Source organism: Arvicanthis niloticus, chromosome 14 (assembly GCF_011762505.2).
Source record: "Arvicanthis niloticus isolate mArvNil1 chromosome 14, mArvNil1.pat.X, whole genome shotgun sequence".
NCBI classification, from domain to species: Eukaryota; Metazoa; Chordata; class Mammalia; order Rodentia; family Muridae; genus Arvicanthis; species Arvicanthis niloticus.
In genome coordinates, this window is record NC_047671.1 from 19,672,095 (window position 1) to 19,692,579 (window position 20,485).

At 40.8% G+C, this 20,485-nt stretch overlaps 1 protein-coding gene across 8 annotated transcripts in view; it reads right to left on the reverse strand.

Annotated features, from left to right (window-relative positions):
• The window catches only part of Tcf4 (transcription factor 4), a 347,192-nt gene that overhangs the window by 206,268 nt on the left and 120,439 nt on the right, over positions 1–20,485 (reverse strand). For all 8 annotated transcript variants that reach the window (XM_034518307.2, XM_034518300.2, XM_076912501.1 and 5 more), the window contains one exon: positions 19,051–19,147. In XM_034518307.2, coding sequence (XP_034374198.1) covers positions 19,051–19,147 — 97 coding nt within the window. The remainder of the gene's footprint in view (positions 1–19,050; positions 19,148–20,485) is intronic.

Here is a 20,485-nt window from a genome sequence, read left to right on the forward strand (position 1 = left end):
CTTAAAATATTCTCTTATTCCACACTTCCAATCACATCTTTTGTTTCAGACAGAACTTAATCAAGAGGGGTTTTGTGCAAGTTTCCACTTGTACATGATGATAAATAGCTTAAGCTACGTTCAGCACATTCACAATCATTAGTTTTCTTTCTTCGCCATATACAGATAAATCACATGTTATCTACACCATTATTTCTTGAGGCTATGTCCATATTCCTGTGGTCTTTTCTACCTGGTGGGCAGAATTTAACTCCTTTCCAACCGCACATTTTATAACAGTCATCATTAGCCAGCGAGAGCTTATACATACAATGTGTAGTGGTATCCTTCTCACATACATTCAGAAATGAAGAAATGAAAATTGAGCAGCTACATTCTGAATGCCAGGAAAGTACCTGTACTTTCAGACCGGGGTTAATGGAACTGCCTCAAGCCCAGGAAATGGTAGTGGTACATGTCTGTCAAAAATAAAATGATTTATCTAACTCCAATATCATAAAATAGACTGGCTCAAAGAAGCTGATAGATAGCAACAAACAAAACCGTGAAGAAAGGATGTTGCCGCTGTAACGGGGACCAGACTAAGGGAGTCAGAGAGGAACATAAAGTAACAGACACAGGAGACACTCTTCGGCAGGCCATCCTGTGCACTGGTGAAATCACAGTGATCTACTCTCAGGCACTAATTGGTAAATGTTCTGAAGTATCACGTTTAACTAGATTTTCTTACAGCACTAATGTTCCTCCACCAACACAACTTAGCAGGCAATGCATTTACAAAACTATAACAGGCTGAAAGGAATTAACAATGAACAATGTGCAAAATAGTCAATTACAGCCTTAAACTTTAAACAAGCACTTACAATGAAGATGTTTAAAAAAAAAAAAAAAAAAAAAACTATCTCGGCTATTGGGTCATTTTCCAGGCTACTAACTGCTAAACCATGTGCAGAATGTGCTTCCGATTTAACCAGCCAGATTTCTGAAAAGCGAGAGAGTGTTGGTCTCTAGGCAGAATCAACTTGTCTTCAGATTGATTTTTTAAATGAGGCAGTCCTATAGAAAACCAGTCAGTTTTATTTTCTACAAATTATTAGAAAAAGAAAGGATACATAGATTTTATTTCTTAAGATTCTAATTCATGAATATATGAGAAACAAAAACAAACAAACAAACAAACAAAAAAAAACCCAAAAACCGTTACTTTGGTCTGAAAAAAGGTACTAGTTGAATAAATCCTACAGCCTGTCAGTCTCTGGGGATTGTTGGCCACAGGCCTCAGTTCTTCTGAGACACAGCATCAGCAATGGGTGCCAAGGCAAAAAATAGCATGTAAGTCAGTATGATTTTTCAAAAGCTACACAGTAGATGAGAAAAAGCTTTCTAACTAATAAAGCAACTCTTACAAATAGTTGGATGATGTGAAAGCTGAACTCTCGGAGCTGCTAGCTTTGATCGTAGTAGATCAAAACCTTACAAAAGAAAACGACCTGTTTTAAAAAATAATAATCAAAAAAAAATTTTTTAAAAAGGTCAGGTACATCGAAGGACTTTTGCGTTCCTAAATGTACCTAGAAGTTTAACCAAATACAAACGAAAGCAGGAAGGTCTGGGTGGATTACCTTAGAAGTCTAGGTTGGAGCCAGGGCCAAGTCCCACTCAGTGCTAAGATGAATCAGAAAGATGAAGGTTTCCAAGTTCTAACCATACTTCTAGACCAATCAATGAAAACCTCATCCCTTGGGGCATCTAATTATGCAAACTATGTGCTGCTATCCCCAATAACTTATTATTATGAAAATAATTGAAGTTGACTTAACCTTAGCTGAGCTATGCCTAAGCCCTATATGGGGTTCCAGTGCTAAGCTACAAAACAGGTTGATAAGACACTAATGCATTTCCTCTCTCTGGGTCTGCCTCGATGCTGGGCAATGCCCTGCAATGGGACTCTTCTCACAACTCCCCTGGAAACACACACATCAGTCTCCAAGGACTGTGTCTGCTACAGAAGTATGTTGCTAAAAATTTGTGATTCTAATTTTCATAGTCTTAGGATATCACAATATTCCTCTGGTGAGGACTACTGTGAACATGAGCCCAGTTTTCATATAAACTGCCATTTCATATTGGATTTGTTTTGTACATTTCTATCTTAAATCCAGATGTAGGCAAAGGAACACCCAGAACCTGTCCATATGACTTTAAGTTTTTGTGCTTCCTGTTGTTTTCGATTTTTTTTCTTGCTTTTGTTTTTAAATAAAATGCAACAACATAGCAAGTTAATAATTAGAGGATCACTGAAAACTTTACTCATATTTTATCTCCTGCCTGATAGACACACTGAATCATAGAACTACATGTGGCACTTCCCTTGACTTGAAGGGTCTATTTGCCTTAGTCGGATAAGTTATCTCTAATCGTAGAAACAGCTTCCATGATACCCCAGATCTCCTGCAACAGTAATGCTGGACAAGTACTGTATATTCCTTATGCCCCAGGTCTTCCATGCATCATGTGTGCATTCCTTCACTCACTCCATCCAATACAGTAAGATTTTGTAATTATTTCCAACATATACAGGAGGAGGAAAACATGATCACACAAAGCAACTAGTTTAACCAGCTCATAAATCAGCTAAGCTAACCAGTAAGGATTACCAATAAGGTTAAACAGCTAGTGGATGGAATTAAACCAAACAACACCCACTGCTAGGCATCATGCCATCTGCTTCCCAGGGCAACAGAGTGACAGGATGGAAATGTGCCATACTTGTGGACCAAAACCAAATGTAAGAAGTCAGATAAGGATAAATTCAAAGTCCCATCCCACACACAGACATGGAAGCCCTCATTGTAATGAACTGGGGGGGGGGGGGGTGGAAGAGACAGATTAACCCCTTTCAATAGACCATAGGTGAATTTTCAGTCGGAAATATTAGACTGGATTTATATTAGACTGTTTGCAGAGACAAGGAGAAACTAGAACACATGCAGAGGATCGTGACTGGTTAGCATTAGGTGTCCTAGTTAGCATTTCCACTGCTGTGATACACACCATGACTGAACACAACTCAAGAAGAAAGAGGTGGTTTTAGCCTGCAGTTTTGAGTCCATTTCTGAGTGAAGCCAGGGCATTGATCAGGGAAGGAAGTGGGAGGCAGGAATTGGAGAAGAGAGTATGAAGGGGTGCTGCCTACTGGCTTGCTTCTCATGACTTACTCAGTTTGCTTTCTGATACCATGCAGTACCATCTGTCCTGGGGTAGTACAGCCCTGGAATGTGTGCATTCCTTCACTCACTCCATCCAATACAGTAAGATTTTGTAATTATTGAACAGGGCTCTCTCACATCAATTTATAAAATAATAATAATAACAACAACAACAACAGCAGATAGATAGATAGATCACCACAGACCTACAGTAAATATTGCCCACAGGCCAATCTTGAGGGAGAATATCCTTGAGGTTCCCTCTTCCCAAATGAGTCTAGGTTGTATCAGGTTGACATAAAAACCAGCCAGCACACCAGGAAAAGTACAAGACCTGGCAAAATCATGCTCTGTAATGTGGTAAGTGTATTCTCCTTACAGTCTTGAAGGAAATTAGGATTTTCCTCCTCAAAAATGTATAAAAGAGTGGTCAGTAGCTATGGAATTGAGCACTTTGTATAAGCAGAGATCTTTGGATGGAATGAGTCACCATGTGACTATGTGGGGAGCACCCAAGCAGAGGAGTGGGTGCCTCGTGAGAACCATTTGTTCACTCCCTCATAGCCACATGAGTCACAATGCCACTGTGCTACAGCTTCATGTAAGAATGACTCCTGGATTGGAAGGGAAACGTCTACAGGGGATCACCAACACAAATGGTGGGGTTCAACTCCTTCCTTTCTTTAAGAATTCATCATGATGTCCCAAAATGATGAATAGACTGAGTGTCAGACAGATCTGTCAGGGCTGGGGAGGGTGAAGGTAAGGAGAAGAGATAGACCCAAGGAACCAGGTGGTAAGAAGCAGTGGGGGAGGAGATGGGAAGGTAACAAAGAGGTAGAGGAGGGTAAGGAGGAGGTAGGGAGGGTGAGGGGGTAAGGGAAAGGACAGGAAGGTAGTGAAAGCGTGCTAACCATGAGAGATTAAACAGACTGGAAGTGATTACTAATTAAACAAGAATTAACCAGTTTACTTCAAGATATCAAGTTTGCAGAAGCAACAAAGGTTTATAAGACAGAGGATTTACATTTTTTTCAATTGAAAGTCTGTAGAGAAAACCACATGATTAATCAGAAAATATGCTCACTTTTCTCTGGCCTGGTAAGTTATCTATCCCTGTGATTTCATGGCTAAGTATGAAACACCGCTTGCCAAATCTGCAGTCCTGACCTAGAACCACAAATCTGTCTTCCTACAAACATCTAAAAAAAAAAAAATTATTATGTCTAAAACCGGACCTACCAACATTAATTCCCAATAATGAATCTGTAATTTGTATATCTTAGTGAGTAACACTATCATCCAGTGGGGAACCTAAGCCAGACAGACCACCAAGAAGCCAAGGATGACCTCTTCCTTATCCATCACTTCCCAGTTCCCACCATTTCCAGCAGTTCTGTAGTGCTCAGATCTGCACTGTCATTGTTCCTGACTTTAGTTCAGTCTTTCACCGCCTCCTCTGGAAACTGCTTTAGTCACCGCCCAGCTAATCTCATAGTCCTTGCATCTGCACGAGTGACTGCCCTGTACTACAAACCTTCTCACATTATTCTGCCATTTAAAACCAGTCCTTAGACAGTTCACCACGTTCCAAGGAAAAGGCTACTTCTTCCACTCTTCATATGAGATACCCTTCCTTTTCCTAGAGCCGGAATTCTGTTACAGTTTAGCCCGTCAGCCCTTGCTTTGGGGAACTAGACCTGGGCCTGCTGATGCATCCTTTAGCACTACTCTCTGTGTAATAACATTTGTAAGCTCTAGAAACTGTCCTGGTACCTGGACAGTACTCAACAGGCTTTAAGATATAGGCCAAGTACAACCATGTCTTTCTCAAAGCTTGTGCTGACTCAGCAACTCCCAAACCCAGCTGCTTGAGTCGAAGCCCCACACCATAGGTGCTTACAGAAGTCTCGCTCCAAGTTTCAGGTGGGTGCCTGTTAGAAAACTGTTAGAAATTAAACAAGAATTAACTAGCTGCTTACTGTTAATCTGTGATCAGACAAACTACATTTATGGTGATACTTTTGCTTTTCCTTGATGGGATGGGATATATGGAGGGACAGGTGGTGCCTCTGGATCATCTGCTCTCTGTCATGAATTCATGTACTGTCTGGGGTTCAGTAGTCACCTTGCAAGAACATGTAAAAAGAAGGGTGGTAATGAGCTTGTGTTAAGGTGGGCAGGAAGGGAAACTGTTAAAAATATGTACGCATCTTCCTGCCATTAAATTGCCTTAAATGAGGAAAGAGAAACACAGGCTTCATTTGACTCACTTACTATTTTCAGGGATTAGATTAGCTGCACTTGATCTCTGGAAAGATCTGGAAAGATCATTTCCATGTGATCTGTGATTGAGGGATCCTGGGGAGGTAAGGACAAGGAGTTTGGAGTTCATCAGATGCAGCTTAGATTCGGGGCTCCATCACTTAGTGGCCACACAGCACTGGGCAGGTACTCTGTTCCCACACAGCCTCACCTACATTCTCCAGAACACAGCAAAGGCAATGCCCAGCCAAGAAGCTTATCACATGCAGAGGACTCTCTGAAGCCTTGTAAAAAGCAAGGATTACTGGATACCCCAATAGCATTCCGGATAAATGCTGATTATTATATCAATGTCCTAAGTAAACACAGGCTGCCATTACCTGATCCACCTTTAGACAGTGTCTCTGTCCACCTGAAGGCAAGAAAGGGGCATACTAGTGTGTAGTGCCTAACCAGGCATGAGGATTTTATCACAAGCCTTTGGAGTATTTGTTGAATGAATGAATGAATGAATGAATGAACCAAAGTCTAACTGAAGGTTGGCACTTATCCCTTTAGTCAACTGGTAGAAAGGGAGTTTGTACAGATGGTTTCCAAAACTATAAATATTGAGGATGACATCACTGTAGAGACTGGTTTTTAGGTATGCTGTTTTGTTTTGTCTTGCTTTGTTTTGATTCGGGGTCTCACTGTGTAATCTACCAGGGTTGTATGGAGACCAGGCTGGCCTCGAACTCACAGGCCTCTGCTTTCTGAATGCCGGGATGAGAAGTGTGTGCCACCACACCCAGCCACTGTACTTATCTTGATAACATCAATTTACTTATTCAGGAGTCGGATGCAATTTTTCAAGCACGGAGAAGCTGCCCTGTGCTTTCACAGATACAGAATTTGCCCTTCCCCTTGCTGCTGTCAGGGAACACTTCCTCTGTGCCTGAAAATCAAGACAGCTAAGCCATGAGGTGCAAAATCCGCTCATGACACAGCCAAGCCCAAAACTGAACTTGCGATCCATCTCATCATCTTCACCCCTTCCAACTTAGCCACTAGAAAAAGCTCTCCTGCCTCCTTCTCTAAATAACTATTTGTGCTGAAGTTACCAAATTAACAGCCTCCATTGTTGATGGGGTGGGGGGAAGTAATATGAACGGGAGGGGGCAGCTAGTTTCTTGAATAAACTAGTGGTCTCCAAATATACAAATATACCAAAAATCTTCCTTTTTTTTTTCCTAAGAAGATATTTGCCATCTGTAGTCAAACCCCACAAAATGCTCTCAATTAGCAGAGGTCTTGAAATTCGACTGCCGGGGTGTGTTACCTGATCATAATGACCATGGGAAATACTAACTGACAGGAAAATTAATCCTCCTGCAACTGTGAGGATGTGTCACACAGACAGGAAGCATTCTGTTGTTTTGGTGGGAGGAACACTCACGACAAAGAAAGGTAATCTGTGCTGCTATGACTTTCGTTTATATATTCTATTACAACCTTAGATGCCCATGCTAATTATTAATTATCCACCTAAGTGTGCGCCAATTTACACTTCCTGCCCCTTAACTAGAGCTCTTGGAGAAGCTATTGGAAGTTGCCTGACTAACCGACCATGTCTGCAACAGCTAAATGGTTTAGCGAATGCAAAGATTTCCCCATATGCATACTTTACAGTGCTAATGCAGACCCACTGCCAACTGCAGTCCAAATGCCTTTCTAAGCCACATACCTGGAGGAGGGGAGGGAGCTCCAGAGTTGCACTGAGCTGTGGGCAGTCAGCAAATGAGAGCCAGTCTATATATGCAGCTTCCCTAAAGCATGGACAGGGGACCACCCTGTGGAGTAAAGACTGTGGGGACTGACCTCCTCTGGTCTCTGGTCTGCTCAGAGGATGTGTAAAGTCACAAAGAGGCTTTTTTTATGCTAGAGCAGGTGTGAACTCAATTCCACTAGTAAACTACCATCAGCTCAGCTAAGAGAAAAGCTGTAAATTTCTACTTCAGAAGCAGATGAAACTCGTGAAAATTCAGGGACAAAATCTCCTTAACCATTTGGATACCTTAGGAAGTGAGGCCACTTTCTGTGATTATCAACTGGCTTTCAAGTGACTGAGGACTCTGCTTAAAAAAGCGTGAATATGTAGAGCCAGCTTCTCCCTGAGGATATTCCCAGGTCCTAGTAGGTCTTTATCCTGAGGATGCTCCCTATCTTTTCTAGGTCTTCAACCTGAGGATAGTCCCCATACCTAGTAGGTCTTCAACCTGAGGATAGTTCCCATACCTAGTAGGTCTTCAACCTGAGGATAGTTCCCATACCTAGTAGGTCTTCAACCTGAGGATACTCCTCCATCTTCAAGATTTTATGCCCTACCTGTTCTCCAGGTTAGTTAGTTCCAACAACTAGCTCCCAGTGATCACCCACTCCACTGAAGTAGTCTGCCATGACAGTGAAAATAATAGTCACTACACGTTAATTTTTCAATCTATATTTGTGAGGCCATCATAAATAAAGAATAGGAAAACTCACTCTGATGAAATAAACACTAACAAGTAAAAAAAAAAAATGTGTATTTAATTCTCAGAGGATACTAGTTTTTAGAAGTTCTAAAACTGGATATTTGGTTCATTTCCAAATATTCTAGAAGCCCTGAAGGAGACAAGACCTCTAGAAAGCTCCCTCTTTGATGAGTACTGCCCAATTAAATAAAATCTGTTACATGTAAAGTGTTCACTCTTGCATCTTAACCAGAGAGCAGAGTCCCTGATTGACCCAAACCCACCGCTTCCCACAGACTAGATATTTTGTGTTATGTTCAAGCTACAAAACGCCATCAATGCTATATTCTAATATCAACGATGAAAACCTGCATTATACCATTCACAGTGATGCCTCCTCGCTATTTTTCCTATTAATAAACATATGCCAAGAAATTCAGAAGTGATTAATGAGCCATCATTTGAGAAGATGAAAAATGTTTGAGTTCATCTTTTGCCTCAATATATGCCCCATACACGTTGCACGGATGGCTCGATACCCACGCCGCACACATTGTGCTAGTTGGCTCCTAGGTCTGATGTTCCGCAAAAGTGAAAAAAGTGAGAGTCAGTGAATGAGTCCCATTCAAACATCCATGTTCCCTTAGCCTCAACAACTCTTAGGAGTGAAGAGAAGGGCAGCAGCTTAACTCCACACAGAGGCAATGCTCTGTGCCAAGCTTCTCTAGAGGAAAAACTCAGCAGGGACATCTCTGGGATGTCCCCAAATACAAGGAAAGGTGCTTGTCAAAGTACCACTGAAGAAAACCCTTGTTTTAGTGATTCCACTGTTCAGTTGCAGCCAAATAAACCTTTCTTTCTTTCTTTCTTTCTTTCTTTCTTTTTTCTTTTTCTTTTTTTTTTTTTTTTTTTTTTTTTTTTTTTTTTTTTTTTTTTTTTTTTTTTGCCGTTTTCTTTGAATCAACTTTTGGACCTCTCTACCATGTGCAAAGATGAAACTGAGAACCTTTAAAAGGGACAGGAAAACAGCTGGAGGCAACCATCCTACAAAACAACATACCTGAGTTCAGCAACTTGCTGTCTAGGATTATGGCTTTTGTGGGCAAGCTAAGAAAGAAATCTTCCCACTCTGGTACGATGTCTTGGAACCTGAGCATGCTATTCCTTGCCTACCAGTGTGTATCTCTGAATAGTCCCATGGGGGGGGCAGATGCCATGGCATCTCTTGAGGCATTCCATGCTAAACATGGTAAGGTTCCTGGGCCCTTAGGGGGTACCATGCAGAACACTGACAGCAGTCATGTGTCCATGGAGCAGCAGCAGAGCAGCTGAGGAAAACACACAGCCTTTAGTAGACGATGTGCTAATAACTGTCCTGGATGTGAGGGACAATGGAGAAGCTGGAAGAAATTCAGTGTGTAGGACGCCAAAAAGATGGCTTAGCAGGAACATGTGTGTGCAAGCCTGATTCGTGGACTTGATTCCTAGAACACACAGATGAAAGAGAGAACAGAAAAACCATCTGTTCTCTGACTTCCACAGACATACAATGGCACACCTACATCCCCATGGCGTTTTTTAAAGAAATACAGTATAATTCCTACCCTCATCCCCCAGAGTTTGTCAAGAGGTAGTATACTAGTTACCTCTGTGAGCTTGTCATATGCAAAATTCTGAGATGCCACCTTCCCAAGGAAGACTGTAAAGAAGAGGTCCTACTAAATACCGGTCAGTTTCCCACCCTGTTTATCTTCATAGACAGAAAGCCCTTGCCTTTGTTCTCTTCCCTGCCCTGATTCATGCCACGGTACTGATCAGCAGGACTGGAGAACCTTGGGCCAAAACGGTGGAGCCTGGCCTTCCAATTTTATCCAGTCTTGGCATGTTGACCAGAATTAAATGTCTATTGGCACACCAAGTCCTTCACGCTGCTTCAGCAAGTAAAGGTATGTACATAAAAAATAACAAGTGGGACCCCCACCCTGCCACACAGGGTGGGCATTCTTCTCTGCCTGCTCCAGTGAGAGCTTGCTGGAGACTGAGTGTAGTCCAGTGGTTCTCAACCTTCCTAACTCTGCGACCCTTTAGTACAGTTCCTCATGTTGCCATGACTCCAACCATAAAATTATGTCCACTGCTACTTCATAACTGTAATTTTGCTCCTGTTGTGAATTGTAATGTAACTACCTGATATGCTGGATATCTGATATGCAGCCCCTGTGAAAGGGCTGTTTGATCCCCAGAGATGTTGCAGCTGACAGATTGAGCATGGCTGATCAGGGAGAGAGTTTCTCTGCCTATCACTTGGCTCATCCAGGGTGCCAAGCCTCTGCAGCATGGGTATAATAGGAAGCTGTTGGAGTTAAGGTTGACTTTTGGCCCTACCAAAGAGACCACCAAAAAGACTGAAGACTGAAAATATAGGTTGACTACTGGATGAAATACTTTGAAGAGGCTGGAGAACAGAAAAGCTAGAACCATGAAGGAGGTTTGGTCAATGCAGATGCACAAAGAGTAAATAGCTGCCTACTGACTTGCTCAAGAATTGGCACAATGAAGGCTCAGGTTCATGGGTAAAAGTGAACACCCTGCCCCAAACTCCAGCACCAACCTCATTGCTGTGCCTTTTAACTGATCTACTCTGCGCCTATCTGTCCTTTCTTCTCATTTTCTGACCACAAATAAGTTGAAACACACTTTTATACTTTACTGCATGAAGTTTTGCTCTTGGGTTTTAAAATTATGGAATGAAGACGGACTTACTGTCGTCTTTTAAAATGTACACAGTGGGGACTGGAGAGCTGGCTCTGCGGTTTACAGTACCTGTAGCTTTGGCAAAGCAGTTCCCAGCATCCACATGGTGGCTCACAGTTACCCTAACTCAAAGTCCAGGGGACCCAATGCCCTCTTTTGTCTTCAACAAGAGCCAGGCACATACATTGTTCATATACATACATACATACATACATACATGCCAAATATTCATACACATACAATTAAATAAATCTTTAAAGAATGCCTTTAAAAGCGTACACCACGAATCAAGTGGCTACCGTAGATTCTAGGGATCCTTCTCTTCTCTTTTGCACTGAAGAGGCTGTGAGTAATCACGTACACAGCCATCACCCAACCCAGTCCCCAAGTCCAGAGAAAGGCAGAGAATCCGGGAATCAGAGAGGAAAGGGGTAGACATTGCTAAACTCATCCTTCCTGATCTCACAGAAGCTGTGAGTCATTCTGAGACAATGATAAGAACAAAAGAATCCCAGAGCCACCAGCCATGAAACCACGGACATGCTAGCATATTCTAGCAGTAGCTAGCACCAAACACAGGAAGAAAAAAAAAAAAAAAACCACCAACCTTAACCTCTCATTAGTCAAAATTTCCATTACCTAGAGCACAAATACTCCTATCAGATATTCCTACCACGTTATTTGCATTTAAATCTTAACTTATATCTATTTGTTTCTTTCAGAATCAGTAACTTTTTCTTTCTCTTTCTTCAATGGTCTCAGCACATGGTGCAAACTGTCTCAACACTTAGGCTTCAGAAATTCAGGCTTCACAGAGCTGGAGTTACCTCAGCCAGCTAGAGAGCCAGCCTCGCACAGAAGAATTCACCCCAGTCCCTAAGGGAACTACATAGCTCAGTGGCCTATACTTCTCAAGACATGTTTCCTGGTTATCAGCCCTTCTAACTTTCAGAGAGGCAGTCTTTGCAAACCTGTTTGAACTGTGACAGTCTTTCACAGGCACAGTATGAGTCTCGTTGCAATACAGAGGAGATGGAAGGAAGCAAAACCATGGCAAAGAGCAGCAGAGGTGATAGTTGACGGGATAGCAGAAAGTGAATTATCTGAATGCTGGCAGCCATCAACTTCCTCAATGGCTTTTCAAAGTAATCTTGATTTCACTGACTTCTCACATCAAACAATCTGTAGTGTGTATATTGAAGACTGAAGGCAGTGACTTTCACTGACACATCAAACAATTTGTGGTGTGTATATTGAAGACTGGAATCTACCAAACCAGAGTGTGACCCCCTACCCTAACACTGGGAGCACATTCTGTATAGCTGAGGACACACAACTATAAAATGAACATTGACTTTCAATTGGCCAGGTTCTGGTACAGAATTTCCTTCTAGCTTAGTAGGATTGAGGGCAGACTCTAATAAGAGCATTTAATTCAAAGTTTGAACTTTAGACGTATCTTATTTTTGTCTTGGACCACGAAAGGCCATTTGTTGAGGTCCTGTACTGCTACCTGAAATGCTGGCCTGCTAGAGAACACACTCTGGTACTCAACTGAATGTGAGTCGCAACTTCATGCTAAATCCATCCTTTAATTACAGATCTGGAATAAGTGGAGACATAAAAGAAACATTTAACTGAGACAGTGCTTTAAAGGTTACATTCTAGACAGGGAGAATGGCTCAGCAGGTAAAGGCACTTATGGCCAAGCAAGTTCAATTGTTGGAATGCACTGAATTAGTGGAAGGAGAAAGTCAACTTGTATATGCTGTCCTCTACCCTCTACATACGCACTGTGGTGCAGATATACCCACATATACCTCAACATATTCACACACACCAAACAAATTTAAATATTCCTTTTTTCCCCTTAGTTTTTGGTTTTCAAGACACGGTTTCTCTGTGTAACAGCTCTGGCTGTCCAGGAACTCACTTTGTAGATCTGAAACTCAGAAATGGGTCTGCCTCTGCCTCCAGAGCACTGGGATCAAAGGCAAAGGTATGTGTCACCACTACCACCACCAGGCAAATTACTTTAAATTAAATACACACACACACACACACACACACACACACACACATTTGGAAAGTACAAGGCCTCATAAAATAGGGATAGAGGGATTAAAAGAAGGAAACAAACACCTTTAATGATCAAATACAGGCTATAGTCAAAATGACACAGTAAGAGAGCAAAGCACCATGAGATTACAAAATCAGCACAGACAGCTTCCAAAGGACTCTTCCTTTCTCAGCTCAAAAAACAGGAAGCACTAAGCATTTTAGGCAATATAAGAAATGAGGAGAAGACTCGAGCTCTCTGAGCCCAAACCTTACCACAGCATCTGGAGCTGCTAAAATCACTAATGCTGGCCCCTACATCATGATTTTTCTCAGAATTTCTTGAAGATGGCTTAATATTAAAAGAATCAGAACTCACCTCAAAAAAAAAAAAAAAAAAAACCATAACAAAAGAATCAAAACTCTCAGGCAAAGGAAGTAAAGATCAAATAAGGACACTATCAAACATTTCTCATATTCATAATTGCAGGTTCCATACTATCATTGCAACATGTAAGAGATGACAAATAGAAAACAGAAAATAAGAAATGTCACTGACATCACACATGCACACACTCACACACACACTCACACACACACACACTCATACACATTCACACACACACACTCACACACACTCATATACACTCACACATATTCATACACATTCACACACACATACACTCACACACACATACACTCACACATACACACACATACACTCACACACACATACACTCACACACATATACACTCACACACACATACACACACATACACACACACATACACTCACACACACATACATTCACACACACACATACACACACACATACACTCACACACACATACACTCACACATACACACACATACACACACACATACACTCACACACACTCACACACACATACACACACACATACACTCACACATATTCATACACATTCACACACACATACACTCACACACACATACACTCACACATACACACACACACACACATACACTCACACACACAAACACTCACACACACACACACACATACACACACACACACACACACATACACTCACACACACACACACATACACTCACACATACACTGACACACACTCACACACACATACATTCACACACACACATACACACACATACACACACACACCCCACGTGAGCACTTCTGCCTGCATTCACTCATGCACAAACCTGACCACTAGGGCGGGAGTACAGTTCTGCGACAGAGCATGTGATGGAATACATAGGGCCAAATGTACTGAGTTCAGTGCCAGAATAAACATTATAGTGATGCTAATAATGATAGAAATACTAAGCAGGCATTCAAAGAGGAGCGCTGAACATTAATGGACTCAAAAGCTGCCTGCTCATCTAATTGCTTCAGAATACTTTAAAAGTGAACAAGACTTTCCAGAGTTGGCTTTTGCTGTTTATTAATATTTACATTTCTCCATCTGACCTAGTGGGCTAGTAAAAACCCATCTGCCCGAGTGGGCTAGTAAAACTACCCAGGCTTTGAAAAGATGATGTTTCTTTGCGGTCATGCTTCCCTTTGCACATAAACATTTCCAAAAACAGTTTTCCTCATAAAAGCCAATTCATTGGGTATTTTCCATCTTTTACTGAAAAGAAACACCACATTAGCATCTTCTAGAATGTGTCATTTTTTTTTTTTACAAGAAGTCTGCATCGCCTGTCTCTGCCACTGGGGTGAGAAGCCTTGCCATGCTTCACCTTTACGCTGGTGTAAGCTCACGGTAGCCATAAACACTCTGAAGTAATACAAACCTAAATATTCCTGCTAGGCAAACAGAGCAGTGGAACCGAATTATAATGAGCCAGCAGCTGTCACAATATGACCACAGTAACCAAATCAAAATACCAACGGCTAACCCAGATGAGACTCAAAGGTCATCCTGTAAGCCAGCAGCTTTCTTCAGTTCTTCCCAGAATCCTCCGTCTAATCCCACAGTAAAATGTTCCGCTGAGCTAGTTTAAAAACAGTGACTTTGGTGGTGAATTATTCACCGGCCTAGTGCAGTCTGACTGAGGACTAGACACAAATACCACAGCTAGGAAACCCAACCACTCACACTGGAGCATGCAAAAACTGCAGCAGCTGACAGGGAAGCTACAGGCAACTGTTACAATGTATCACTTTTCACCGACGCCCCCCTTCACCAATTCATGAACCTAACCTCACTGGGCAACAGGCTCACTCATCCTCTAACAATGCGGTTTCTAACTGAGACTCTAGAACAATAGAAGGAAAATACATGTTCCCATCCGTCCTTAGATCAAAGAGTTTCAGCTGAAAAATATACTGGCTGCCATTAAAAACTACTCAGATGGTAACTTGCAAAATGGTTGATGCCTGGCAAAACCAAATTTATTGGATTAATATAGGCCAAAACAAAATTTTAAAAACAGATTACTTCTGAAAGTATCTATATTCTTTGTGTGTGCTCCTTACCAGGTTTTTCATACAATTCTAGACCACATAAATAATCTTAAATACATCAGACTAAACTCTGTCCTGTTAGTATGTTCCAGAAGGTAGCCAACTGATAAGGCTGTGAAGGTTTAAGTAAGCTGGTTCACAAATACAAGAGATGAAGATGACATTAACACGGCTTGTCTCTTCTATATACAAATCAGAACACTGGATCACATGTAAGGCAACTAGGTTATTATTTCCTCAAGAAAGGCAATAAGTTAGTCCACAGAAAAGCAGGAAGTGAGAGAAGTTGTTGACTGGTCCGTGTACTAAAGTCTCTCGATCACCCAGAGCCTGTTCCATAGCAAAGCAAAAACGAAAGGCCACTGTTTATCAGAAGTTTGCTTCCTGACTAGTTATATGCACTTTGCCAAGTTTATATAGCATCATCTAATGAAACTGTATGTGCAACAACCACAGCTAGACAATAAGATCTTTTGTAAAGACAACCTGTAGCCAAGCAGGGTCATTAGTTCCCCCAACATAACAGGCACGCACGGCTGAATGTGTGCACTCATGTATATACAAACCTGTGCTTATCCAGATTTATACTGGGGATCTCACAAGCCTGAGACAGGGCATTTGTTTCAGATTAACAAACTGATCTCTAAATGAAAAGATTGATAAGGTCACTTTAATTCTTATCAGTCATATCTCATTTGGCTAGAATTTTAAGATAAAGGCACAAATTAGAATGAGTTGGGTTATTCTGGTACCACACAGAAAATTAATTTTCTAAAATAAATTATAGCATTTGTAAAAGATCATTCATATAAATTCTAAACGTTGAAGCTTAGACTTTGTTATAAAGAAGTTTATGAGCCGACTTGTTAATAAGTATTTGTATCCTGTCGCTGAAATAGTGTATTGGCATAAAAAAATAGATCATAACAATGAACTGAAGGAAAAACCAAGGGGAGCTAATGTGCTACTTTTTCCTTTCCTTGAAATAAAATCAAACTTCATAAGCAAACAGTTTTTTTTAAAACAAAGAATCAGGTCATCTGCAGTTAATAACTCTTTCCCGTAAAATTAGTGTCGCTTATTTCTGTAGCAGACGCCTAATTCAGTCACAGACTTGATTGATTTGACAATAGAGAATCTGCTCCAATAAAGTGGCTGATTTATATCCAATGCTATAGCTTTTACCCTAATGTGACATGGCAGAATAAAGTCTTTGAAATATAAAGAAATCTTTTGTAATTTTAATGGAAACCAGTTAACGATTCAGGAGTGGACTACTGCCCAGAGCTTTCAGTAGAGTCTCAGAGCCTCTTTTAGATAAGCAAAATGTCCACCAGGGTGACACATTCGAATATAGGTTAAACACAAGGAACATTCAAGATTCAACATGACTGTCTTCTAAGAGTTCAACCTGCTGGATAGCAAGGGCTCTTTATCTCTGTTTGCAAATTGCTTGTCTTTAATCTTTTGGAAATCATGTTCTGTTTTTATTTAAAATAAAAATCAAAAGCATTAACACCCAAAGGGCCTGTCGTAAAAAGTACTTTCAGTACCCTGGGCAAACTCAAAGAAGATCTTTGTTCACAGAGCCAGGCCCTGAGATGCCCAAGCCAATCAAGAGAGCATCTGGGATGCAAGAAATTAGAGGGGAGGGAAGAGTGTTAAAGGCACCAGCATCTTCGGTTCTTTAAAAAATACCTTCCAATTCGTCTCTAAACTAAAAATGTAAGGCATCTCATACATGCTTCAATGTCTTTCTCTCTCTTTGTGTCCTTCTGCACACTGCAGAGTGACCTCGTGCTCTTAGGGTGACTTTCTTGACCCGCGTCTGACACTGCCCCGTTAATGTCAGATAAACGGTTTAGCCCAAGCACAATTCTTTTCTGTGCAGAAATCTGCTTGAGGTGGAAAATGTCGCAGTTTGTAAACAATAAAGAGCCATGTTTCAGGCCAGACAGCATAACTAACAGAGGAGCCTTTGCACGGGGAACAGTGGGCAGGAGCCTCACCCACACAAGCGTTCCCGGCACAATGCAGGACTCTGTGCTGGCCTCCATGAGTAAGAGTCTGATAGAGAGGAAGGCAGACAGATGAAAGAGAGACACTGACACGGGTTTTCAACTTAAGCAATGACCAAGCAAAAAGAGCCATGTCTACAGGGCCAGCTCACCTATATTTAAAGGTTTAGATTTAAAAAAATAAAATAAAAAACTAGTTTGGGAAGTATCTGTCCATGAAGAAACCTGGAGAATAGCCATTATTTGAATAAGCTGTATGCCTTACTATGTTCTAAAACATTGACCCATCAGACTGTTCTTTAAACCTGTCCACCTACACACTGAACTTCTAAACAGGAGTGGCTTACATATTTTAAGTAACATTTGAGCTCGTCAGAAATAATTTTGGACTTTTCTAAATGAAGTTTGTATATTCTTTTCACATTATGTCTCAGATGGCCTTCTTAACTTTATCTTTGACGCTATCATATGCAGTCAGGTAAAAAATGAACAGAGAAGCAAAAACAGAAATCTTAAATCACCGGCTATTAACATGAAAGACTTGAAATTTGTCCTATAAAATCCAAGTAACCAAATCCCTTGACACAGGTTTCCATACGTCTTGAATTAGCTGAGGCTTCATTTACTGTTCCCCAATAATTAAAAAGAGCTAGGGACTCATGCTTTAGTTAAAAATTAAGACCTTAGTATCAACTTTACCATTTTTGAAGTTAAAAACAAGCACCTAGATCAAATAGCATTCTGTGGTGCTTAGAGAAGACACTCAAAGGCATAAGCTAGATGTTATCCATTAAAAAAACAACTTTGTGTTAAATACCTGATTGGATGGCAATTAAAAAACAAAACAAATCTGAGATTAAAGGACCATCAACACCTTAAGTAACTGGCATAGCTTCCAAGGCTTAAAATCAGGACACCCTTGAAAAGCATTTGCAATTACAGTTTTAGAAGGATATAATTATTGCTTGGTATTTTCCTTCGAGAACGGTCCAACAGCTTATGTCCATGAAATTGAACTTCATTTATTGATAGATTTGCAATAGACTTTGGTCTGAAAGGCTCCCTAATATTGTGAAGAACTCACATTTACTAGAACAAAGATCATTGTCTCCAATCAAAAGGAAGTAGCTGGCCGCTGGGACCCTTTAAGCCATTATGGATAATCCTTTCATTGCTTGGGTTACTGCTGTTAAACAAACATCCCGACTGAGTAGTCAAAGGCAGAGAAACATGCTAGCCAGGCTAGTGTGTGTGGGGCACGGCAGAAATGCAGACAGACTGGAACTGCAAGTAGCTATACTGCTTTTGTAAAGTGACTAGAGTTAGGTCTAGCTAGATGGACAGCATAAAGTCTATGTCCTGGCAAAAACACAACCAGATTGTACAATTCAACCTGAAGGAGTTACTCTGACTATATATCTTTGGAAACCACAAAGACAATATTTTATTACCAATATTCTTCACTGTGTCCCGAGGAAACTACTTACTGTTAAATGACACTTCCTGTCTAAGAAAGAAAAAATGTGCATAGATACTGTATCACCGAAAGTCTTTAATTCCACGTTTGTAAAACTTATTACTTTCTGTTCTATTAACCAACATTCACAGCCATTTTATTATTATTTATTCATGAATGGCATTTTTAACCTTTAGGAACACTATCATAAACTGACTTACTATCCCTCCTCTCAAAGGCTGAATGTTTATCTCAGGCACATTTATCTTCATTGGCAAAACATAATCTTTCCAAAAGTATACGTTGATATAAAACTTTTCTTACTTTGTATTCTGGAATTGACAAAAGGTGGAGAGAGATTGTCATGTGACCCAAGATCCCTGCTAGTCATGTGGTCATAGGGAGTCCCATCTCCATAGTTCTGTAAATAAAACGACAGAGTAAGTCACATTTAAAAATACACACAGAAACACATCTCAATACTGAAACTTCTCCCACCAAAAGGACCTGGGGTTAGTTATCATTTACCCCAGGAAATCTCACTGTAAAAATCTGAACCTTCATAACAATAATAAGTTAGAGAAAACTTCTCAATCCACAAAATTCAAATGTTTCCCATAAGGATGGCTGTGAAATATCGATACAAAGATAGTGCGTGAAATTTGTGATGTGATTAAATGAAATACTACACCAAAAACATCACCCATGAAGTAAACTGCATATAACAAAAGTCATTCTTTCTCAAAACCTATGTCAAACTAGGCAGAGCGGATGCACAGCCTGCCGTGATTGGCTCCTTGTAGAAGCAAGGTTGAGATGTGTAAGCAACAGTTAGCTTACAGTATTATAGTTTCAATGTTTTAGTTTTGCTACGGATGCAGCTGCAAAATGAATGGCTCACTGTATTAGTAATTAACACACACAAATATGAAAAAATATCATACTTGTACTCGGAATGAGCATCAAGGCTTCAATACAGGGCCTGTGAGATGGCGCAGAGGGGAATGGTGCTTATGGCACTCACTGGAAGACCCTAGTTCAACCTGCAGAATCCACGTAAAAGTGGAACACAGCAATGAGCCTACGATGCTGTTCTGGGACTTCTCCATATGGGCAGTGACATATGAATGCCCTTGCCCAACTGCATATGCACCCACACACACAGCAAGGATGATGTACAGAGTTTAAGGCTTCAGCATAGATCAGTCAGTATTTGTGCAGGTAAACAAAATGTGCCACACACAAAAGCAATTTTAAGGGGGCTAGTTTCTTGGATAAACGTTTCACTATAATATTTGTTCTCTTCACCTCCAGAATTTAAAATTAATATATGGTTTGTAAGTTTTCCAATCACTTAAGTTCAATGGAGAAATTCAATAGCATGTAAGAAAAAGTTAAAAAATAATGTGGCATTTGATTCAAATATCAGCCTATTAAAGACTATAAAGTGATCAGGAAAGGGGACTGGGGGGTTGGGGGTGGGTGGGGGGAGTGTCTGTTCAGCTGGTCGAATTGTCCATAAAGTCGAAGCCAAATTGACCCAGGCCAAAGGGCAGAGTCTGCTCACACATCAAAAATGGAGCCGGTGAGAATAACATGAAGTCAGATCACCTCACTATAGAAGGACCGCGACCTTCAGGACAAACACTCTTCCCGCTCACCTTTCTTCATGTATAAAAAATTAACCCAGATGCTGCTGCAATCCCACCCTGCTAGGACGTTAATTTATAACTAGATGTCATACATTAAAGATCCGCCC